This window comes from Grammomys surdaster, unplaced genomic scaffold (assembly GCF_004785775.1).
Source record: "Grammomys surdaster isolate TR1022 unplaced genomic scaffold, NIH_TR_1.0 126612, whole genome shotgun sequence".
Classification (NCBI taxonomy): Eukaryota; Metazoa; Chordata; class Mammalia; order Rodentia; family Muridae; genus Grammomys; species Grammomys surdaster.
In genome coordinates this window covers 1,533,904-1,559,218 of record NW_021621401.1, presented here as the reverse complement: position 1 = coordinate 1,559,218, position 25,315 = coordinate 1,533,904, and the positions used below count along the sequence as shown (strand labels likewise).

At 44.0% G+C, this 25,315-nt stretch overlaps 1 protein-coding gene across 1 annotated transcript in view; it reads right to left on the bottom strand.

The window, feature by feature from the left end:
* LOC114615160 (ATP-binding cassette sub-family A member 17) overlaps window positions 1–25,315 on the bottom strand; it is a 67,111-nt gene that overhangs the window by 29,802 nt on the left and 11,994 nt on the right. The window contains exons 6-12 of the mRNA XM_028760822.1: window positions 20,987–21,246; window positions 18,814–18,930; window positions 17,718–17,835; window positions 9,535–9,708; window positions 6,488–6,660; window positions 5,446–5,571; window positions 2,138–2,267 (exon numbers count right to left, since the gene is read on the bottom strand). Coding sequence (XP_028616655.1) covers window positions 2,138–2,267; window positions 5,446–5,571; window positions 6,488–6,660; window positions 9,535–9,708; window positions 17,718–17,835; window positions 18,814–18,930; window positions 20,987–21,246 — 1,098 coding nt within the window. The remainder of the gene's footprint in view (window positions 1–2,137; window positions 2,268–5,445; window positions 5,572–6,487; window positions 6,661–9,534; window positions 9,709–17,717; window positions 17,836–18,813; window positions 18,931–20,986; window positions 21,247–25,315) is intronic.

The window sequence follows — 25,315 nt, the reverse complement described above, 5'->3', positions numbered from 1 at the left end:
GTTATTTGTCTATTTTGAGATGAAGTTTGATTGTGTAGGCCAGACTTGACTGGCAGCCTTATAGGCATGTACCACTATGTATGGCTAGAAACACATCATTTTAACAAACACATACATTTATCTACATGCCCCAGTTGTGTGCATGGGGAGCGCATGATACATGTGGAGGTCAGAGAAAAGCTTGAGGGAGTCGGTTCTCTCTGTCTTCGGTATTGGTGGCAAGTGCCTTTATGCACTGAATTATCTCGTCATCTCAGATCTGAATAACTTTTAAGAGCTAAAAAGATCTCATGGTCACAAAGTATGGCTTGTTTAGCTATCCAACCCACTTGTGCCTTTCCCAGTAAATCTCTTGTGTGAGGTTTGTTGTGTGGTGTGACTTTGTGGTATTCCTTGGCTCCTGACTGCCAGGAAACCTTTCCCTTCAGAGCTGTCACACTTCCACTGGAGATACCTCTCCCACAACCCCCCCCCCCCCGCACAGCTGCAACACCTCCAGTACACACATAAGATGGTACACAACTAGCTGTGACTTCAGCTCCAAGAGATCCAACGCCTTCCCTGGCCACTGTGGTGAGCGTTAACACACATGTCTGAATGCTGAAGTCAGAGGTCAACCTCAAGTGTCATTCTCTGGGAACTGTCTGCCTTGTACCCTGAAACAGCCCTTGAGGCTATCCTGGGCTACACAACAGGTTCTGTCTGCAAAAATTTATGGCCTTGGAAGCCTTTTGCTAGCCAGTGTCCTGGGGAAGCAGCTGGATTTTCCTTTTCTACCGAGCATCTGCAGATCTCACGAATATCATTATGTGTGTCCGAGCGGCATCTCTAACTAAGCCAGAGTTAATTTTTTTGTATGGTCTATCATTTTGTTCGAACTCTGTGATACAGCTTCTATGATACTGTATTCATAGGGGGCATTTTGCCAGTACTTGCAATTCAGCCTCTCAGTCAATGAAATCTATGTATTCTGTGCAAACACACTTTTCCAGCATTGTAAGCCTGGAAGTAAACAGGGCAGATTCTTAGGATAAGATGGGTGGGGAGACAGATCACATACACATACAAACAAAATGCAGACTTTGAAAAATCCTGGCCACAGAACAAGGGGCTGTAAAGGGAGCCCTGTGTGAGGAAACCCGGACTCATGGCCTTCCTTAACAATCTAGTCCCTGACTTGTCTGCTGGACACTTAGCTTACGGCCACAGCTGGACTTCTTTTCCAGCAGTAAGAACTTCACACACACTCCCTTAGTCTAATGTGTTAAGAACAGCCTATATTTGAAGAGTGCAACCCCTCTAGAAATGTCTGTGCCTCTGTTTAGGAAACCGTGGGGCTTAGTTGCAGTGTGACACACACAAAACCCACCCACTGAATGTGTTAGTTGACAGTTGGCTTTCAGTCCTGATAGCAGAGGTGTGTGGCCAAGAGCGCCTCCAATAAAGTGTCACTAAATCCTGCTATTCTTCAAGTGTCTACATTTATATATGAAGAGATTTCAGCTGCCTGCTTGAGCCACTAACAGCTTCCTAGCCCTGTGGTACTCTGTGTGTAAGAACCTGTTGACCACCAGAGCTCCTTCAAAGTTAAGAGATTCACCCCTTTGGTTTTGTGCACAGCTTTGTAAGTGTTAAACCTCCAATAAATGTTTCTTGGATGAGTTTTCAAATTTCATAAGATATCATTTCAGTTGACAGGATGTGAAATAGTTATTTCAACATAAAAATGACTCTGGAATGGATATTTTAGGACAACTCACAGATGCCATCCTAAAAGTACCTGTGGTGATCAAATCCAAAGATGTCTTCACTGGGAGGTTTGAGTTGTTGAATGATTAGCAGTGTCTCACATGGAACAGGAAAGTCCTGGCTAGAAAGAAACTAAGCATTGTTCACACCTTGCCACAGTGAATGAAGTGTAGCTCTGTTGGCTCACTCAAAGAGGCAAGGACTTCCTTTTCTGGGTGTAGTTACTGAACTGTAAGCATAACAACCAGATACTACAAAGATGGTACAATTAACAATAAACCATGTTTAATATTAAAATGTCAATGAAATTTAGCAGAGAAGTCCAAAATCTAGATCTGTGCAGCGGTTTATTAAAGGCTTTCTCAGCAGAGCTGACCCACACAGGTACCTGTCAGAACAGAGCAGACGGTGGTTTTCCCTGCTCCGTTGTGTCCCAGAAGAACAGTGATCTGCCCCCTGTACAGGTTCATGCTCAGATCTTTGACGGCTATGCGTTTACTCCTTCCTGTATAGAACACCTGTAGGAAAGTCAGGGTGTGACTGGCAGGATAATACCACACACAGAGGCAGTTCTGAAGAGTATGGCGAGTCTCATATCCAGATCAATTTTAAATTTTCTTTGAAAATTCATCAAGCAGGGAGGGGCTGGAGAGATGGCACAGCGGTTAAGAGTTTGTGTTGCTCTTGGAGAGGACCCAAGTTTGATTCCAAGTATCCACTGGCCAGTCCTAGCCTCCTGTCCTTCTAGCTCCCGGGGTATCTGAGGCCTCTGGTCTCCATGGGCACCTGCACTCACACGCACATACCCCGTCCCCAACATCCCCACATATGTGCTCCTAATTAAAAATAAAAATAGTTTTTTAAAAAGTAGGTCATTAATGGGTATCTAAACTGAAACCCTTGTAGGGGAGTCCTCTGATAACTCCACAGCCTTGAGCTACTGCCTGCCTGGGAACCTCTTCTCAATCCTGGAACACGGCAATAGGAAACCTGAACCAAAGGCCTAGGAGCGCAAGGTAGGAAGGCTTGTGGCATGAATGGACTTCTCTCCACTCATAAGTGGACCTTACCCTTTCACCTGGCTAAGCCTCTGAGAAAGGGCACCCTGCTTCTTCAGTAGGAGGTATGCAACTGAAGAGCATCTGAGTCTTCTGTTTTTCAGGTCAGACAGCTCCAGAATTTTAAATACCATTTTTTATCATTTATGAAATTCATGCTTTAAGTGTAAAGAAAGAAGGGCTGGAGAGACAGTAAGTGTGGCTTTGTTGGAGGAAGTATGTCACTGTAGGGGCAGGCTTTGAGTCTGCCAGCATAACAGTCTCCTGCTGCCTGTGGATCAAGGTGCAGAACTCTCAGCTCCTCCAGCACCCTGTCTCCCTGCATGCTGCCACATTTCCTGCCATGATAATAATGAACTGAACATCTGAAACTGTAAGCCAGCCCCAATTAAATGTTGTCCTTATAAGAGTTGCCTTGGTCATGGTGTCTGTTCACAGTAATACAACCCAAACTAAGACAGTGGGTTCCAATCATCTATAATGGGATCCAATGCCCTCCTCTGGTCCTGAAGCAAGTACTCATAGACATATAAATAAACCTTCAAATAAAAAAGAATAAGGAAGAAAACAAAAACCATCTATAATGCCATACCAGAGATGGCATTGCATTTCAGTGTCTGATTTATACCATATCTGTCCCATCTAATGGCATTTGGGCTGGACGTTGGGTATGAAATTCACTGTGGGTCATTGGGACTTAGATGTCACTTGTTACAGGTCATCCAATGATGCTCAGACAGGATATTACAGGGTTTGCTCACTCCTGAAGCGAGGGACGGTCCTGTTCTTTGACTTCGGCCTCCTTTTCAGCAGGGTGCCGTGTGGCCCAACTGTGAACGGGGATGACAGGCAGTCTGTTGCAAGCAAGTGGATGGAAGGAGGGCAAAAGGAGGGAAAGGCACACTGGAGGGAGCCTTCGAGCCCCAGCCTTCCACCATCAACGAGCAGCCGCAGCCATTTTGCAGCCCTAAAGGCTCATGGTAGGGACGGTCCGGGGAGAAACAATGCTTCTACACCTGTCACAGTTAGAGAGAATGGAGAGCTGGCTCTGCTGATTGGCTGAAATCATGCAGACCCATCTACTCCAAGACTGCATATCATGAAGAGAGAGCCAGAGCTAGTAGGAGAGAGTGAGAGAACAAGAGAGAACGCCCACAGAGAGCTTGAATGTCCACTTGATCCCCCAGGTAGAAGGCAACACAAGGTTGAGTGGTTTGTTTGTTTCTAAATATATATTTTTAAATTTTTATTTATTTAATGTATGAATGTTCTGCTGCATATACACCCACCTGCCTGAAGGGGGCATTAGATCCTCCTACAGATGGTTATGAGCCACCATGTGGTTGCTCAGAATTGGACTCAGACCTCTGGAAGAGCAGTCAGTGCTCTTAACCTCTGAGCCGTCTCTCCAGTCCTGTTTTTTTTGTTTTGTTTTGTTTTTGTTTTTGTTTTTTGTTTTTAAATCAAATCATAATTTTTACTTATTCACACAGGGGTTATAAACACAAAAAGGCAGGATGTGGGGAAGGGGATGTTGTTTTTTGTTTTTTGTTTGTTTTGTTTTGTTTTTTTGAGACAGTTTTAACTGACCTGAGTTCCTTATGTAGACCAGGCAGACCTCAAACTTAACTGAGATCCATGTACCTCTGCCTACCAAGTGCTGGGACTGAAGGCGGTGGCACCATATGCAGCCAAGTTAGAGTTTTAAGGTCATAAAACCAAAGAACAGTGTCCCTCTGTTTTCTTTTATAGTTGAAGAACAGAGATTTCAGGCAGCCACACTCCGTAGACACCGTAAACACTGAAACCATAACTGTTGCAGAAATCCTTAGTAAACAGGGCTCTGTGTGTAGCAAGCCTCTGCAAGTCCCTATGGAAGAGCAGCCGCCTGCTCCTGTGCTTGGAAGCTAACAGTGAGATCTGGTTTACATTTTGATTTGGTGGATACAAGTCATCCACCAAATGGCTGCACTTCTGGCCTATCTCCAATGGAGATGCTTGGTACTGGAGGTTGAGAAGACACTGTTTCCGAAAAACAAAAACAAAAACAGATCAACAGGCCTTCCATTTAACTTCGTGACAGGAAACAGGGCACTTCAAGCTGTGTTTCTAATTTTTGAGAATCAGATCACATAAGGAGAGCCAGATGCAGATACTGACACCCAACCAATGGGCAGAAGCGGGGACCTCTGTAGTTGAATTAGGGAAAGGCTGGAAGAAGCTAAGGAGGAGGGTGACCCCACAGGAAGACCAACAGTCTCAACTAATCTGGACCCCTAAAATCTCTCAGAAACTGAGCCATGAACCAGGCAGCACACACCAGCTGATATGAGACCCCGACACATATGCAGCAGAGGACTGCCAGGTCTGGCCTCAGTGAGAGAAGACACACCTAACCCTCCAAAGATTTTAAGGCTCCAGGGAAAGGGGAAGTCTCATGGGGTGGGGGTGGAGGAGGAGGACTGGGAGGGGAATAAAGACTGGACTGTAAAAAAGATTAAAGAATAATAAAAACAAACAAACAAACAAACAAAAACCCTCTGAATTCCAAAGAGCAGCTTGTAAGCATGGTTTGAATCACACGCAAGCTTACAAGGTTGTTTCTCGAGTCCCGGTAAGGAAGTTGGAAATCCAATACCTTATACAGATGTTGGATTTCAACTGTGTTCATCTGTTCACTTGGCTCGTCCTGCATGAACTCCCCTTTCGAAGGTTTCTCAGGATCCCCAATATTCAAAAGTGACGGTATTGCTGGAACGGGCTTCTTTAGCCAGAAGGGGCACTGCAGGAGAAGTTAACTCACACACTAATTTTTTACGTGATCTTTCTCTTACGGGAGATAACATTTTGGTGAATTAGACCCCTGCCCACAGGCAGTTTACTTGCTGAATCAAATGTTTCATGGCACCTGGAGAAGTTAACCAGCTCACTGATGGATTCCCTGCAGGTCACTTGCATTTCAACCTATAATCCCTGGCGCTCAGAGAGGACCTAAGAAAACAGCAGTAGTTCCAGGCTCTTGTCTGCGCTTGGAAAGCTGCCTTATCCAATAGTGAGGTTCTTGGGGGAGGGGCCTGGATGGGGAATGCTGGTATTATATTTACCTGTTTCTCCATACCCCAATAAAGAAAGCAGAGCAGATGCTGCAGAGGGTCCTCTCTAGGCCCATAGGCAAACCACCACAGGCCACTGTGGGAGGCCGAGCTAAGCACAAAAAGCTCATATTCGTAAGAAAAACACGGTCTGTAGATTTTTGGGATTGTCCAGAAAAGCTGTAGCATTACTACTGACACACTGGGGCTATCACAGAGGCCTCCAGCTCAGTGGAGAAACAGGGGTGTGAGAACTCTAGCAAGTTGGGTTCTGATGTTAGCAAGGGAGGTGAATTCTGTGGGATAATGCAGGGGCTGGTACTCAGCAGGCTCATTGGATGAGATGACCTTCCCTGTCTCATCCTCCAGTCCAGTGTGTCAACTGTGGGGTCGGTTTAGAGAAACCGAGACTCACTGGTAATTATGCTCCACTACCAACCACAGGGTGATAGTTATCAGGTGAATCTAGGGTAGAGACTTACTGGTGTCTGAGATCTTAATTAGTGCATCGTTAGGAGATAGAGAAACCCAGATGACAGATATAAAAAAAATAACATCTGTCTCTAAAATAGCAGAATCAGAACTTACCTTGGCAAAGATGTACCAAGACTTAGGTATTCCAAACTTTCCTGGGAAGAGAGACTCCACCACAAAGGCTATCAGACAGTACAGACAGGAGTCCAGCAAGAGCATCATCAGCACCTGAGCGAAGCTGAAGTCTCCCCAGACACTGCCTATGTTCCTCCATTGGATGCCTGTGCCTGTTCCAAAGAAGGGGGACAGTGGCTGTCTGCCCATCGGCAAGCAATTCTGCTCAGTCCACAAGATTCAGCAGTCCTAATCTAGAGATAGGGGCTGGAGGGGAGCCCTGGAGAGCTGAAGTCTTCATTCCACACTGGAAAGGCAACAAAGTTGGGTTCTGATTGTTAGCAAAGAATGGTAGCAGCAGCAACAACAACAACAATGCACTTACCAACTGGGTGGGAAGGTGAGTGGGCAAGGCACTCCCATTTTCCTCAAATGTCATTAAACTGAGGCCACTGCTAAAGGGTGCTTCCCCACTCTAGGAGTAGAGGTCTTTCCTCCTGCAGCTAATTCTCACAAAAAACACCCCCATGAATATATCTAAAAACATGTCTCTTAGTTGATACTAGCTCCAATAAAGTTTATAAGCAATACTAACCACCACAGAGGTTTTAAAAATGTCTATTATAGTAGAACCAGGTATTGCACCTATGACCTTGCACACACTAGGTAAGCACTTTACCACTAAACTATCTCCCCAGTCCTTCCCTCTTTTTGTTTAATAGACTAAGTCTCTCGAAGTTTCTGAGGCTGACCATGAACTCTTATTCCTCCTGCCTCAGCCTCCCTAGTAGCTGGGATTACTGGCATATGCCACCATGCCCAGTCAATGGAGAATTTTTTAAATTCCATTTTTTGTCCTTTTATTCATTTGCATGGATGTGGTGTGTGTGTGCATGTGTACCGTGGCATGAGTGGAGGTCAGAAGACAGCAGGGAGGAGGTCAGATGTCTCCTTCCTCCTAACCTTACAGGTTCTGAGGATCAGATTCTGGGCATCAGACGCGAAGGTAAGCAGTTTTAACCACTAAGCCATCTCACAGCTCTTTCAAGGTTTCATTCTGTCTCCACTATTGACTTGTTAGTATTTTTTAAAAAGAAATGTAGTGGGGCTGGAGAGATGGCTCAGCAGTTAAGAGCACTGGCTGCTCTTCCAGAGGTCCGAGGTTTGATTCTGACCACCTCTATGTGTATTAGCCTTCCGTGTGTTCCTTTTTCCTAAAGCGACCAGTGGTTTTTTTTGCCTCGTTATTCGAAATTACAAGAGCAAGTTTCTAATGTGGTGGGTGAGCTCCTTAACCATTCTGAACACAGCCCTCGCGCTCAGTGTGACATATGTGTCTTCCTCACTCTAACCTGTCTTTCCCTTTTTCTAAGGCATCTTAATTTCATTGTCGATATTTTGTTACTTTTCTCTGTGGGGCTAACAAAGAATAAACTGAAACCTTAAAAACTTTTAAGATGCCGGGCAGTGGTGGCCCTTTTTTTTTTTTTTTTTTTTTTTTGGTTTCTGGAGACAGGGTTTCTCTGTGTAGCCCTGGCTGTCCTGAAATTCACTCTGTAGATCAGGCTGACCTCGAACTCAGAAATCCGCCTACCTCTGCTTCCCAAGTGCTGGGATTAAAAGCGTGCGCCACCACAGCCCGTTGTAGCCTATGCTTTTAATCCCAATAGGGAGATGCTATTGGAAGTTGACAAAAATTTTAGCAGGTGGAGCGAACCAGGAGGTGGAGCTTAGCGGGAAGTGAGCTTTTAAAGGAGATGGAGGCTTAGCAGAAGTTGGAGCTTAGGAGGAGGTGGGGGCTTTTTAAGGAGGTGAGGCTTAGCAGGAAGTGGGGCTTAGCAGGAGGTGGGACCAATCAGGAGTTGGAGTTTTAAAGGAGGTGGGATTTTTAAGGTGGGGTTTTAAAGGAGGTAGCTTAGTAGGAGGTGGGGCTTAGCAGGAGGTGGAGTTTTAAAGGAGGAGGCTTAGCAGGAGGTGGGGGTTAGCAGGAGGTGGAGTTTTAAAGGAGGAGGCTTAGCAGGAGGTGGGGCTTGGCAGGAGGTGGAGTTTTAAAGGAGATAGCATAGGAGGTGGGGCTTAGTAGGGGGTGGGGCTTAGCAGGAGGTCTTTAGGTTATTGGGGGAGTGTTCTAAGAGAATATGAGACTAGGATCATTCTGGTTTTTTTGGTTCACTTCCTGGTAAGCTGGCTTTCCGGTGTACTTCTCTCATGAAGTGCTGGATACCCAGAGTTTTAACATAAGGGGACCACCTAATCTTTTACTAGAATCTACAGATTTGTAAATCAAAATAAGTCTTTCTCTTTACAAGTTAATTATTTCAAGTATTTCATTAGAATAACATATGGCTGATTAATACCATTCCCTGGAGAAACCTGTAAAAGAAGGGACACCACAAGCAGTAAGAGTAATACATATGAAAACTACATTATCAGTAAAGTTTAAAATGTGTTTTAAGCTTCTAATCATAAAGCTATATATTTTATATTTATAGAATTGTATAAGTATATAATTTCCTAGACATTTTTTTCCAAACAGACTACTCTGTTGCCAAGGTAGCCTGGATGGAATTCCTGGGCTCCGGTAATCTTCCTGCTTCAGCCTTCCAAATAGCTGGGACTACAGGCCCATGCCAACATGTTTGGTTCCAATTTCCTTCCTTTAATATGCTTTAGTTTCCCTCCCCATATCCATGTCTATGCTGTAAGGTTTTATTTGTTTGCTTGCTTTTATTTTTGCTTTTTCAAAACAGGGTTTCTCTGTGTAGCCCTGGCTATCCTAGAACTCACTGGACCAGACTGGCCTTGAACTCAGAGATCAGCCTTCCAAGCACTGGGATTAAAGACATGTGATACCACTGCCTGGCTTATGCTGTAAGGTTTGTGAAGTACATTCTATATCTCTTTAGTGGCCCACGTTATAATGTAAATGCTCAAAACACTAAATGAAACAAACATGTAAATTATGTGTATTTGGAAATGGAGGGCAACCTTGTCCATTGCAAAGCATGTAGGCAGCCTAAATAGAGTTTGAGAAACATAAATCTTACCTTCTGCTTCAAACAGAGAGATGAAACGGACTCCCATTGCCATGGCAACATTGGAAAAGAGGCAAGAGAGTATCTTTTGGGCGTAAGTCCTCTGGTGGTAACTGAAAGTGATGTACATGTAGGGAAGGTAAGTGAAGAAGAAGACGATGCCACCTATCACAGTTCCTACATGGGCTGCAGATTCAGAGGGGAGAGGAAGTTTCATCAGTAAGTTACTATGACAGAAACCTTGTTTCCTGCGTGAGAGAAAAGTATCTCTGTGATAGGTTCAGCATTTCAGGAAGGAAGCCATCTCTTTTTATACTTGCAGTCTTACTAGTAAAGAATGAAAACATGTACAGAATTTTAAAAAGTGAAAGTAGCTAGGTGTGGTGACACATGCCTTTAATCCCAGCACTTGGGAGGCAGAGGCAGGCAGATCTCTGTGAGTTCGAGGCCAGTCTGGTCTACAAGGTGAGTTGCAGGACAGACAGGGCTACACAGAGAAACCTTGTCTTGAAAAACAAAAACAAAAGCAAGAACCCTGTATTGGCTCTTCTCCAAGGTGAGTGGCAGATGTGTGCAGCATCTGTGAAGCCCTCTGACAGCATGGTAAGCACTTTATATACGCCATCTTATGTTCACAACCTTGCTGCTTTGCAGAAGTCAACACTGGAGCTTAACTATACAGAATATATTAATTGTTTAATGTTATGAAGCTGTTATATATAATACTACATCATCTCTGAATAGAGTCAGCTTTACTTTTTTTCTTTTGTTTTGTTCAAGAGACAGGGTTTCTCTGTGCAGTCCTGGCTGTCCTAGAACTCACTCTGCAGACACCAGGCTGTCTTTGAACTCTGTGATTCACTTGCCTCTGCTTCTTGAGTCTGGGATTAAAGGCATGCGCCACCACTGCCTGGATAGGCTTTACTCTTTTTATCTCGGTTTGGATGTTTTCTTTTTCTTCCTAACTCTTGACTATAGACATTTCAGCAAAATAGTGAATGCATGTAGTGAAAGCAGGTATCCCTTGGTTTTGTTTCTGATGTTAGGAGGTAGTCTTTCAATCTTTGACAATTGCAAATGTGGCTAATCAAGTTAATTTCCTTATATCCCAGAGTGCACCTCTCTTCCTTTTTTAAATCATGAAAGAGTATTGTACTTTGTTGATGTTTTTTAAATCAGCTAAGATGTATGTGTATATATATGATGGTTGTAAATGCTTAGCCCAAGGAGTGGCACTGTTGGGAAGTGTGGCCTTGTTGGAGTGGGTGTGTTACTGTGGGTGTGGGCTTTAACACCCTTGTCCTAGCTGCCTGGGAGTCAGTCTTCCTCTAGCAGCCTTCAGATGAAGATGTAGAACTCTCAGGTACTCCTGCACCATGCCTGGATGATGCCATGCTCCTGCCTTAACGATAATGGACTGAACCTCTGAACCTGTAAGCCAACCCCAGTTAAATGTTGTCCTTTTAAGAGTTGCTTTGGTCATGGTATCTGTTTACATCATTAAAACCCTAACTAAGACAGTATACTTATATTTCCTTCATTTTGAGTGGTGGATATGCTGCCTGTTTTCCTTATGTTGGACCATTCTCATTCTTCATCCCCCCTCCCTCCCTTCTTTTCTCCCTCCATTCCAAACTCTCTCCTTTTCCACTTAGAAGTTTATGCTATGTGGTCCAGGTGTAGACCAAGCTGACTGTGAACCTACAATTCTCCTGCCTTAGCCTTATCAGCATGGGGTTATAGGGACCAAGGCCAGCAGACATCTTTCTAGTCATGTTACATACAGTTTTGTTGAGTTTGTTATTTTGACACAGAGTCTCACTGTGTAGCCCAAATTGGCTGATAATTCCACTGTCCCGGTATCCAAAGTGCTGGGATTATGAATCAATTTTACATTCCTGGAATAAATCCTATTTGGCATGGTATTTTATTCCTTTAATATGCTTGATTTGATTCACCAGTATTTTGTTGAGAATTTCCCATAAATTTATATGTCAGATTAATCTATAGTCTCTATAAGAAGATTTGAAATTTTATATTCATTTATGTATGTGAGTATTTTGCCTATATGTGCATGTGTGCATATGAGTGTGTATTGAATCTCTGCTTGGTGCCCACAGAGACCAGAAGAGGGCATTGGAATCCCTGGAACTGGAGTTACAGATGGCTGTGAGCCGCTATAGGAAGCTGGGAACCAAACCGGGTCCTCTGCAAGAGGAGCAAGTGCACCACAGAAGGAGAGTGGGTCCTTGCCAACTATAAAATCTGACAGAGGATCAATATCCAGAACATATAAAGATATCAAAAACAGGCAAGAAATAAATAAAAAATAAAAAATGATACACTCAAATAATGGGCTTAAGATCCGAACAGAGAGTTCTTCAAAGAAGAAAAAAATTACTAAAAATATCCTAAAGATAACACTCATTGTTTCTAGAATTAGAGAAATGGAAGTCAAAACAACCCAGTCAGAATGGTAGAGATCAACAACTTACAACAAATTCGTACCAAGGATGTGGGGCAAAGGGAAGCCCTGTTCATTGTTTATTCAATTGCAAACATATCCAGCTGTTGTGGAAATCTGTGTGGAGAACTATCAAAAAGCTACAAATAAATCTATCAATAAGACCCTGCTAAGTCACTCCTCCGCATATACCCGGAGGACATCCTGTTCCTCAGCTTCTGGCTCAGCCATGTTCACTGCCATTTCGTGCACATAGCTGGGAAATGGAAACAACCTAAATATCCTTCACTTAATGAGTGATAATGAAAGTGTGTTATGTATGCACTATAGAATGCAATTCAATTGTAAAGGAAATAGAAATTATGAGATTTTAAAAGTAATTTACTTATTTGTATTTTTTAATATACAACGGTGTTGGCTGGGCAGTGGTGGCACATGCCTTTAATCCCAGCACTTGGGAGGCAGAGGCAGGTGGATTTCTGAGTTTGAGGCCAGCCTGTTCTACAGAGTGAGTTCCAGGACAGCCAGGGCTATACAGAGAAACCCTGTCTTGAAAAACAAAAAGAAAACAAAAAAAACAAATATACAATGGTGTTTTTTACTTCATGTGTGTCTGTGTGAGGGTTGTTGGATCCCATGGAACAGGAGTTATAGTCAGTTGTGAACTGCCATGTGGGTACTGGGAATTGAATTCCAGGCCTCAGGAAGAGCAGGCAGTACACTTAACCACTGAGCCATCTCTGCAGCCCAAAAGCCATAGAATTTTAAGTGTATGGAACTAGAAAAGATCATATTGAGTGAGGTAAACCCAGACCCAGGAAAACAAATGTCATATGTTCTTTCGCATCCAGGGTTCCTAGCTCCAAGACTTCAGATGTGAGCATACAGCCTGGAGCAACTGCAGGAAATAGGAAAGTAAAAATTCTCCATGGTGAGGACAGCATTTGAGAGGGGAGGAGCAGGGTACAAATGACTTGAAGGGGTTAATGGGGAAAATGGGGGGCGGGGAGTAGTCAAGGAGAAGAGAGGGAGAAATATAGAAATAGAAAAAAGGAGGATAAAATCATAGTAAAGATTTCTAAAAAGAATCATATTATTATCCATTGACCTAATACTGCATATAATTATATAAGTTTGCATGTACATATATAGCTTAAATGGAAATTTCCCATCTGGGCTGACAGATGTTCCTCCCAAGAGCTATAGACTGATTAACAGAAGCCCACCACCAGGCATGAGTATCCATTCCCCTTTTGAATTGTTGGTCAGGATTGTTCAAGAAACTCCCAAAACATTATAGGTCATGGATGTTGCCCTTGGTTGCCTCCCTGAGACTGTAAGCAAATCCCTATTCCTGAAGACATTATGCACTTTGGATACGGGTCTCAGAAATCCAAGCTGGGCCTGACCTGAAAGCCTCCTTCCTGAGGACTGGCTTTCCTCATAACAGAGGTGCTATGAAAGTTTACAAAGGCCAGCGGTGGTGGCACATGCTTTAATCCCAGCACTTGGGAGGCAGAGGCAGGCGGATTTCTGAGTTCGAGGCCAGCCTGGTCTACAGAGTGAGTTCCAGGACAGCCAGGGCTACACAGAGAAACCCTGTCTCGAAAAAAGCAAAAAAAAAAAAGAAAAAGAAAAAGAAAAAGAAAAAAGAAAGTTTACAAAGGAAGAAAGCAACCAATATTCCTACAGAGTTATGATGCCTATGAACTACAATGACCAGCATGACACACTAAACCCTAAGGGTGTGGCATGTGGGGCGGTGGGCTTTGAGAGGCAGCTGGGTACCTGATCGAACCCTGGAGACCTTCCAGAGACATAGGAGTTTGGCCTTGCTCCTGGGCCCCCTGGCTCCTTTCACATAGCTACAGCCCCTCCCACAGAGAGGTCTGTGACCTACGGTCACATAGCACAGGTAGAGGGCGTGACTACAGGCCACAGAGTCTCAAGACAGATCTCCATATTTATGAGATACCTAAGGGCCAGAGAGTGTAGTTAATTAAGCATTCCTTCCCAGACCCTCCTCCTTACAAAAGGTATTTAACCTCAGGCCCGCCCTGAGAATATGGGGTATAGTTTCATCTATTTTCTGCCATGACAATAAATATCATGACAATAAATATCGTAAGACCATGGACTACCTCCTTTGGGGCCCACTGTGGGGAACCATGGAGAACCGCCTTCTAACCTCCCACTGATGACCTCTCTATGTTCCAGACACGGAGGGAGACCCAGCCAAGATCCAGCCAAGCGAGTCGGTGACCCACAGGGCGCAGCCGGAGTTTCTCCCCTCCCCCCTTCACAGGTCGATCCAGCCCATACGCCCATCTTGACCATTCCGCTGCCTCTCAGCGATGCCTGAGAGCCCAAGGGCTGAGACCAGTCGGTTCCCAGCTGCCTCCTGGCCTGGGGACCTCCAACCCAAGAGCTCCAGTCCCCTGGGGACCCCAGACTATGTTCTCCCCACCCCTAGAGCGGAGTCCTGTGGCCTCTCACAGCCCAGTGCCTGAAGAGTGAACTCAGTCAAATTCCCACGCCTCTGCCTCTTTGAGCTTCGGTCCCAGCCTCTTGGAGACGGGACCCATTATTCAACCCAACAGGACCCAAGCCTTCACATACTACAGCCCAACAGTGGCACACATACCTTGGCAGTAACCTCAGCTCTCTAATTAGATTTCAGGCCCATTCAACAAGAGGAAAATTATGCCTGGTAACAGACACCTAGCCAACTACCCAGGGCGAGTGAAATTATGGATCATGTAGGAAAACTTACAACTGCCACTTTGCTAAACTAGCATAATTCCTAACTTCATTCTAAATATTAATTCACATAGCACACACACACACACACACGTAGATATACAGATTTTATACATATACAGGTCTCACCCTTCATCAAAGGAAACATCAAAACGGAGACCATTAAAAAAACCCACAACCAATCAAAATGAAGAGAACAATTGATCATGATACCAGACAAAACTGATACATGTACAATACAGCTCCTGTATCTCATGCTCGAGGATTACAGTGGAAGAGGGGGCAGGAAAATTATTAGAGCCAAAGGGAAAGGAAGTCTTTCGTGAGACTGCATCTTCTAGAAATATCAGAAAAGCTATACCCATGAAATCTCATCAACACCGCTGCCTAAATCTAAACAAAGACGACCCAGTAGACATGCTAGCATAGAAGAGGAAAAAATCTTTGTTTGTTTTTTGTTTTGTTTTGTTTTTTTCAAGACAGGGTTTCTCTGTATAGTCCTGGTTGTCCTGGAACTCGCTTTGTATACCAAGCTGGCTTCAAACTCACAGAGATTTGTCTGTCTTTGCCTCCTGATTGCTGGGATTAAAGGTGAACCACCGCCACCACCCCAGCACCAGCACTTTCTTGATGGTAACACTGATATTCAAAAGTTTTAAATGTTTCTAAAATTCAACTATCAGTTGTATATTTTATCGGCTGCACTTTTGGTGTCCTAAGAAGTCATCACGTAATGCAAAATCATGAAGGTTTTCTCTTACGTTTAAAAAATATTTCTATTTATTCTTTGAAACTTTCATTCATGTATTTAATGCATTTTGATCATATCCGCATCCTTCACTTCATCCACTGGGCCCCCATGCCCCTCCTGACTTTATTTTCTCTTTATCTCTTATATGTTCTTATGCATATACATGTGTGTGTTCGTGTGGATTTACACATGTATGCATGAGGAGGCCAGAGGCTGGCACTGGGTCTCTTTGCTAAGGGTCTCTCACCCGAAATGGAGCAAGCCTCAGTGATGCTCCTGTCTACTTCCTCCCAGCTGGGATTAGGACTGTACGGTACCCAGGTGTCTCCATGTCGGCCCTGAGAGATTGAACTTGGGTCATTATGCTCACATGGCAAACATTTCCCTGACTAAGCCAGCTCCCTGTATCTTCTTTTAATATGGGTTATCACTTACATTCAGATTTATAATTGGTATGAGTCAATTTGCGTGAATGTAGCTCTCCAGGTGAACTCTTTTAAAGACAGACTTCCGGTTATCCCAGCATTCTTTGTTGAAAAGATCCCATTGTCAAAAACTAGTTGATTGCCAGGCAGTGGTGGCGCATGCCTTTAATCCCAACACTTGGAAGGCAGAGGCAGGTGGATTTCTGAGTTTGAGGCCAGCCTGATCTACCGAGTGAGTTCCAGGACAGCCAGGACTACACAGAGAAACCCTGTCTTGGGGGAAAAAAAAGAAAAAGAAAAAGAAAAAGAAAAAGAAAAACAAAACCAAAAAAAAAAAAACCTAGTTGATTACCAGTGTTAGGCTACATGGCCTGCTTTTGCTTTCCCTGGCCCCCCATTTTGCTTCCTGCTGATTATGATTTGTGTTTCCGACATCATTGGTCAAACTTTGATTTCTAAATGTCTGTTTATTTACTGTACTTGTTCATGTTTTTAACTTTTAAGGCTTCAACCTTGAGGACTTTTGAGTCCAGTTGCAGGCATCCTTCCACGAGTATGTTCCAGGTTTCCTGACCTGACTAGCACCCTCCTGTGCTTGCTATAAAGCCTTGCAGGGCTGGTGGAATTCAAAGTTGGAATCAGGCAGTAATGTTTAGACCCACATAACTTTCACAGAATCCTTCACCATCTTGGCAAGGGCAGTATTTTCCAGGAGTCGCACGTTAGCGCGAGCTATTTGACATAAAACGTGCAAATATGAACAATAAGCTGTCCACCCTCATCTGTATCACAGTTCTTCCTAGTTCTTATAAACACTCCCTTTTGGGGGGCTGCCGGGCTCATTTTCTCTTACTTTTATCTTTTTTTTTGGGGGGGGTAACTCACATTCCAATTCTGCACTCTGATTTGACTCTGCTTCCTGTCATTTCCATCCTTTATGATTCATAAACTTGTGTATAAACACTTTCACATATAAGACCTCCAACAGAACCAGATGTACAGGAAGTCCTTTGTGGAGTCTCAGAAACCCCATTACTGTCCTGCCCTAACTTCATGATCGTGACCTGGAAGACTGTCTATCTGAGATGCCTTACACTTCTCTTCTAGACTGAGATTCACTGGGGCTGGGAAGATGGCCCAGGAGTGAAGAACAGATGCTGCTCTTCCAGACAACCTGAGTTTGGTTCCCGGCTTAGGTGGCATACAACTACCCGTAACTTCAGCTTCAAGGAGTCCAAGGGTCGCCGGGCGGTGGTGGCGCATGCCTTTAATCCCAGCACTTGGGAGGCAGAGACAGGCGGATTTCTGAGTTCGAGGCCAGCCTGGTCTACCGAGTGAGTTCCAGGACAGCCAGGGCTACACAGAGACACCCTGTCTTGAAAAACCAAAAAAAAACAAAAAGGAGTCCAAGGGTCTCTTCTGGGCTCCAAAGCAGCAGCACTCACATGGCACCCACACACAGAAATACATAAATACATGTAAAAATAAATAAATGGAGACATTATCTACCTCAATTTGAAATTATTTTAAGGATATATATATATATTTATGTATATTCTATATTATATGTACATATGCTATATACATATATATCATGTATTCTAACAAGGCTTTCATAGGGAATAGACTTCTCCCACTGCTGAGGTAACCATATAACAGAAAACATGGCAGTGGAGGAGTAATAAATACCTTGTGCTGTAAGTCATGGGAATGACAGAGCTTTCAGAGAAAAGTCATTAATATCCATCAACAGAAAATGATGTCAGAACTAAGAGAAAATGGTGTCAGTACTCACCTCTTTGGAAAAATGTGCTCATCATGAATGCAAAGAAAATTGTGGCGATGGCAAAACACATTAGAAAAATAAATATCAGGGTAGGGTTACTGTTCCTGAACACAGCTACACTGTTTATCTACAAAACAACCACACATGAGAAGAAAGCATGAGGTACTCATAAGACACTGTAGAAAAAATTGTTTTTCAAGTTAGAATTATATATAGGGTTTTTTAAGGCAGACATCTGATCTACCATCTGTTATCATTTATAAATTATGTTATGAATATTTTTCAGGGAAAAATAAGTTTGGATTTATTGGTGGTGGGGGGGTAATCTTGGGTATTGCACTAAAGGTCTTCTGCACCCTTGGCATGTGTTCTACCACTGAGCTACACTGCCAGTGCCAGGGTAAAGTTGATTCATTTGTGGTATTATCATTAGGACAAATACCTTCAGTGTTCCTGTTGTTACATTGTGTCTTCTGTTTTAATGCTCTTTGGTTATTTCTTCTGTCTCAAATATTTTCCTGTTTAGTCTGGGTTTTCCTTCTTGCCTTCCTTTCCCCACACTGATACAACCTTCACAGTTTATGAGGTAAGCTTTTATATATCCAAGTAGTGGGTTAATAAATGTCCCTAGGCAAATGTTAGTATCAAACTCCATTGACACGATAAAAGAAAACCATGGTGACATGGAAGTAAAACAACGTTTTAGTCAGTACTTTCAACTCTTGTACAGTATGAAATTTATGCTTTCAAGCCTGTAGGGATGTATTTTGTGAGCCTCAAATTCCTAAATACTAGATTAGGTCTGGTAGCACAAGACAGTAACCCCAGCGTTTTGGAGGTAAAGTTGAGGGTTAACATAAATTCAAGATCAGCCTGGTCTGTACAGTGAATTCCAGGCTAGCCAGGGGTCCATAGTGAGCCGCTGTCTCAAACAGAAAAAGAGAAAAAGGGGGGCAGGGGAGAGGAAGATGGAAGAGGGTGAAGAATGCTTAATTCCCCAGAGTTTCAGCAAACACCTTATTCATTAAGAACTGTATCACCTACCCCACACTCGATTCTCCGATATCCATTCATGGCTCACCATAGTCTAAAGAACAAAGCATACCTTTGTGCAAAAAAGAACAGTCATAACAGAAACGGTAATTAAGACAGAAACGAAGAACGTGATGAACCAAGCAACCCAGTGCAGCCAGCTCTCCAATCCCATCATACACATGTATTCCTAGAAAAGCAAGAGAGCCTTGGGTTAGAGTCATGAGACCAGATACCAGTTGCATGTCTTAGGTATTCTAGTCTGGGAGTCTGTTGCTGTGGTGACAGGCTGTGTGTGCCTGTACTCACTCTATCAGCTACTAGGGCTGACGGAGACGATCTAGCTAAATGGCGAGAGGAGAAGAACAGGAATTGATACTTGGTTTAACTATGGCCGAACTGGCACTGTACGAATCTCCTTTACATTTAAAAAACAATTGCTAAGAGAATTTAAAAGTAGGAAGCATGAGGAGTTTAGACTTTAAAGCAGAGTAGAGTAGCCCATACTACTCTAATCCAAATCCAAGCATTTGGGAGACAGAGGTATAAAAATTTGTCAGGAGCATAAAGCCTGTCTGGTCTATATAGCCCATGCCAGGTCAATCAGGGGTTCTATATTGAGACCTTGTCTCAAAACAAAACAAAACAAAACAACAAAGAACAGTTTGGACTTTATTCTCAGAGCCACATACTCATAGGAGAGATTCTGTAAATGAATGGACATAGAGCAGATTTACCATTGGGGTTTAAGGCATGTGCCATTATGCCTAACTTCTACAGTGTTAGCATTCATATGAAAAGAAGATTCCAGTAGAAAAGAAGAAAAACATGACCAAAGTGTAGACACTTTATGCCTACCAGCTTTCTACACAAGTTTGTTGTTGAAGTAACAAATAGGGAAAGTTGGTTTTCATCACACAGTGGAAGCTATATGAGTGTATTGGTCAGACATTAGAAGCTCCTAGAGGGTTTTCAGTGAGGATAAAGTTGGAGAGAGCGTCTACCTACTGGCCATTGTCCCTCTGTTATCCATCCCAACAGAAAGGAAGCTTCTGACATCTTGCCGCATCAGAGCAGAATTGATGCACCCTCTAGGCAGTGTGTCACGAAGCAACTCAGTCTGCTTACAATAAGATGAAGCAGGCCAGGGAAACAGCTCTGTAGCCACAGACATTGCCAATGAGGCCAAGAAAAGCCCAAGGAGAAACTACCAGGCTATTTTAATACTCGGTCATAAGAATCAATAAAACGAAAAGAAAATTGGGGCTGGAGAGATGGCTCATCAGTTAAGACTACTGGCTGCTCTTCCAGAGTTCAACTCCCAGCACCACATGGTGGCTTACAACCATCTATCTCTGTAGTCCCATGGGATCTGATGCCCCCTTCTGGTGTCCTGATGTACATGCAGATGAAGACATCCATGTACATAAAATATATGAATTAACAAATTATTTTAAAAGAGAAGAATGTGTAAAGTGAGAGGAGGTGTACTTCTAGCACTTGGGAGGCAGAAGCAAAAGGATCATGAGTCCATGGTCAGCCCAGATAACACAGGGGTCCCAGGTCATTCACTACTGGCCACATAAGGGCACCACGTCCAAGAAATGAAAACCTAAGCAAGAAATAGAAGTAATAGAGGTCATGTGACCAGAAGAACACAGGAAGTGAGCAGTACAAACAGTCTCGGGGCCAACTCAGAGGTAGCAAAGCCTGCCTTAGGTTGTGTTTTCCCAGAAGATGCTTCCCAATCATCTTCCCACAAAATGGGAGTGAGTTAATTGTGGATAAAAATTCTCTCTATGTGAACATTTTCTGAACACCTGCCATGTTAGCGGCAGTGTGCTACCCTAGTAGGACCTACTAGGCTGGGCAATCTAAAAGTAAGCATATGTGTAATATCAAGAGATGGTACTCTGCCGGGTAGTGGTGGTGCACACGTTTAATCCCAGCACTCAGGAGGCAGAGGCAGGTGGATTTCTGAGTTCGAGGCCAGCCTGGCCTACAGAGTGAGTTCCAGGACAGCCAGGGCTACACAGAGAAACCCTGTCTTGAAAAACCAAAGAAACAAAAAACAAAAACAAACAAACAAAAAAGAGATGGTACTCCCTACTCTGCAAACAGGCTACAAATATGAAAGTGCTTCTCATTTGCACCTGAGGTGGAGACTCCTCTCATCTGCCCGGGCCTTGGTCCTATTCAAGACATTAGCAGCCTCCTCAGAGCCCTTCACTTGAGGACAGAGTTACCTTCTGTTTCCTCTCCTTCTCCAACAAAATGGAATTGGTGATTATGAGCTCAACACAGATGAAGCTGAGCATGAGGAGCAGCGGGAACTCATTCTGCAGGATCACTAAGAATGGGTCCTGGATATGGGGTCCAAATGGGAATCTCTGCACCGAGACGTGGAGATTCTTGAACATGCTGAGTGCTGCGTTGGGAGCATGGTGCCGCATAATGGCTTTGTCTACAGCATGCTGAATTGCCAGGAAGCCTTCTTTGTTGTATCCTATAAGAAAACGGAATATTAAGTGTAAGAAGTAAAGATTGAAGGCTGAAACGACTAAAAATTCAAGTGGATCCTGGCTAGTCATTAAGACAGAAGGTGTTCCCAGAGACCTCATCATACAACATGGAGAACAGAGAGGGGCCACTCTAGAGGGCTGTGGGAGTGAAGCAATCATCAGAAAACAAATTCTGGCAGGAAAGACAAGGCATGCTTTGTACAAGGAACTTCTAAGGTTGAGAGCCATCTTCCCTTCACTCCCGATCTGTGGACAGAGCATCTGTTCTACGGTATTTATTATCCAGTACATACAGGATGGTTACACTGAAAGCACTTGAAAGACCAGACTTCCTGATTGTGCTGACTGCTGCATAACGAAGGAAACAGGAAGTTCCTGTATTTCGCTGGGAACAGGAAGTTCCTGCATTTCGATGGCTACAAGCCACGAGCACCGTCCTTATCATAAGCAGTCCTCTTTTCAACAGTGCAGTGGTGTTCCTGCTTTCAATAAAAAAGACTGCCTGGCAAGGATTCCCTGAATGATATCTGCTCTAGTTCCAAGCAAGAGCAAGCAGCCTAGAGGGAGGGGGACATTAGCCCTGTAATAGAGATGACCACCATGTCCCATTGTCTAGATGTCCAGATCTGTCAAACTGGAAAAGGGAAGGACAAACTGATGGTTATTAATAACCTGGACAACGTCCTGGCTATTGTTATGTATTCTTGTTTGTTTGTTTTGTACGAATATTTTCACTAAACAATTTAGGATATTTTCTGGAATCAAGGTAAGTTCCTAGACTTGGATTCCAGTTTGGCATGCAGGTGCAAAGGTTCAAGACAATTGGGTGGTCATCCTATAATGAGGTGCTGACGACACCTCAATTTTTGAAAAATAGTTAGCTGCTTAATTGATGTTTATATTTAACCTCTCACAAGTAGGGAAACCAAGAAACCTAAACTGAAGTAGGGAGCTTGCATCCTTCGTGTGAGAACTGGCTCCTGGACCCTAACTCAGGAATAGTTTGCTCTGTGTGAAGTAAAGAGCCTTTCAGTGATGTGTTGTTACTTCTCCACAAGTCTGGAGTTGTCAGAGAGGGAGCTGGGTGATGTAATGGAGTGGTCAGATCCAGGAAAACTGGGTGCCAAGTAGGGATGTCTACACTGTCAGATATAGTTATGTTCCTTTCCACAGCAGACAGCAAGATGACAGAAAGCAGTCACTAAGAAAAACTGTCCTTTACTCACACTGGGACGTTTCAGAAAGTTGGCAGCTCTTCCTGCGGAGAAAACTGAGTCACAGCCCAGTTTCAGAGCTCTATGTGGTCCAGTAGAGGACACAGGAGCTCATAGGAACGCCTCACCTCCTGATTTTAATGCTACCTGCTTATCCTTAGCAAAATAGGGAAGGAAAGTGCTCTTTCTCAGGGTGTGATTCCAGAGGGGGACACAAAAGAGTGGAGATTGGCATAGCCAGCTATGACCATGAGATCTCAAGGAAGAAGCTGCCAGTATTCTCCTGCCAGTTGTAGGTGGGCAAGGTAGATGGAATTAGAACCAAAGAGAGACATAAAGATACAGAAAGAGCAAGTAAAATCAAATGAAGCCTTAGCCAATGTAGGGGTCAAGCAGGGGTCATGCAGGGGTTATGTCTTCAGAACCCCCCAACCCCCACTGCTGCTACATGTGTGTAGAAGATAAGAGGCCAACCTTTAGTGTTGCCCCTGAAGAGCCGTCAACCTTGTTTTTTAAGACAGGGTCTCTTGCTGGGACCTGGGGATCGATGATTAGGCTAGGCCAGGGAGCCCCAGGAATCAGCCAGTCTCTGCCTCCCACTGCTGAGATTATAAACATGTGATGTCACACCCAGCTTTTCACAGGAGTCCTGGAGATTGAACTCGGGGTCTCAACTTGTATAACAGCATTATACCAGCTAGACTATCTCCCTAGCCCCAAGTTCAGGAATTCTGGAGGCAGAGCCTGGAGATACCCTTCAAAGCAGGAGCAGAATCTATAAAATGACTCAGGCAGGCAGGCAGCAGGCAGACAGGCAGGCAGCAGACAGGCAGGCAGCAGACAGGCAGGCAGGCAGGCAGGCAGGCAGGAGGCAGACAGGCAGCAGACAGGCAGGCAGGCAGGCAGGAGGCAGACAGGCAGCAGACAGGCAGGCAGGCAGGCAGGAGGCAGACAGGCAGCAGACAGGCAGGCAGGCAGGCAGGGAGGGAGCCCTACAGCTGTATACATAGCTGTTGCTCCTCCAACATCAAATTAAAGGGAAAGTAGAAATACAAGAAATGTATTCATGCCAGGTGGTGGTGGCGCATGCCTTTAAACCCAGCACTTGGGAGGCAGAGGCAGGCGGATTTCTGAGTTCGAGAGTTCGAGGCTAGCCTGGTCTACAGAGTGAGTTCCAGGACAGCCAAGGCTACACAGAGAAACCCTGTCTCGAAAAACAAAAAACAAAAAACAAATAAACAAAAAAAGAAATGTATTCAGTGGGTAGTGAATGAGGCATGTTAAACACAGATAAATGTGGTAAGGCCTAGGTAACTGTTACCTGTCAGCCTGCCATTTTGTGCGGTTACTAATATTATAAGGAAACCTCCTCATATTTTTTTCTGCTGTTTCATGCTCAAGTTGATTGCATATGCTATTATGTTTTGTGCTTTTGGAAACCAATCACAACAGAAGTCAGTAGAATGGTTTGGTATAGTTAGTTAACCACAATAAGCTTGGACCCAAACCAACCACCCAGCAGCTCTTCCTGCATCTGTGTATGAGCTTTTATGGTATTTGCTTTTATAAGCTGCACCTACGGTGAAACCCAACATAAGAGAGACACTTGCACCAATATAAGAAAATATTTGGAATAAGATTTCCAGGGGTCAAGTAAAGTTTAAGTTCTCAAGACCTTCCTGGGAACTGATATCATACTTGGTAGAACAAGACATGTACATGGGTGTGATGGTTTGTACATGCTCGGCCCAGAGGGTGGCACTATTAGAAGGTGTGGCTTTGTTGGAGTAGGTGTGTCACTGTGGGTGTGGGCTTTAAGACTAACTGCCTGGAAGCCAATATTCTGCTAGCAGCCTTCACATGAAAATGTAGGACTCTCAGCTCCTCCTGCACCATGCCTGCCTGCATGCTGCCGTGTTCCTGCCTTGATGATAATGGACTGAACCTCTGAACCTGTAAGCCAGCCCTAATTAAAAGTTGTTCTTATAAGAGTTGCCTCGGGGAGGGAGGCTGGAGAGATGGCTCAGAGGTTAAGAGCATTGATCGCTCTTCCAGAGGTCCTGAGTTCAATTCCCAGCAACCACATGGTGGCTCACAATCATCTATAACAGGATCTGATGTCCTCTTCTAGAGTGTCTGAAGACAGCTACAGTGTGCTCATATATATAAAATAAATAAAATCTTTAAAAAACCAAAAAGAGTTGCCTTGATCATGGTGTCTGTTCACAGCAGTAAAACCCTAACTAAGACAGTGGGTAACTGACATCCTGGTTGGTAAGTTAAGACATGAATGTTAGACACGGCAAGTCCCCTGCCACAGGTGAATACTCCAACCAATGGGAGCAGGGTAAATGAACAACAAAGACATGTTCCTAAGGAACATGTTCCTAAATCCTGATTGGTGGAATAACTTGGCACAGATGTTTGTAGATTTTAGGTTTAACGCACTATAGGATGCTAGCTGGACATCCCAGTCCATCTCCCAAGTCAGGACCATGGTCCTGGTTGATCAGTCCTGAGCATATGCTCAATAAACTATCCCTGTCTGGCTGAGACCAGTGTTCATGTGGCTTGTGAGGCTACTCCTGGCCCCTAACAAAATGGAACATTTGTCAAATAAATACAAACATTTGTATGTTCAAAACAATATAAAAGACGAGGTGTGCTGGCACAGGTGAGCGATGACACAGGCTTGCATCCCAGTAACTTGGAAAGCATAGGCAGGAACATTCAAGGTGGTTCTTGGTTTCATGAGTTTGTAGTCAGCTTGAGTCATGTAGTCATGAGAGAGAGAAAGAAAGAGAGAGAGAGAGAGAGAGAGAGAGAGAGAGAGAGAGAG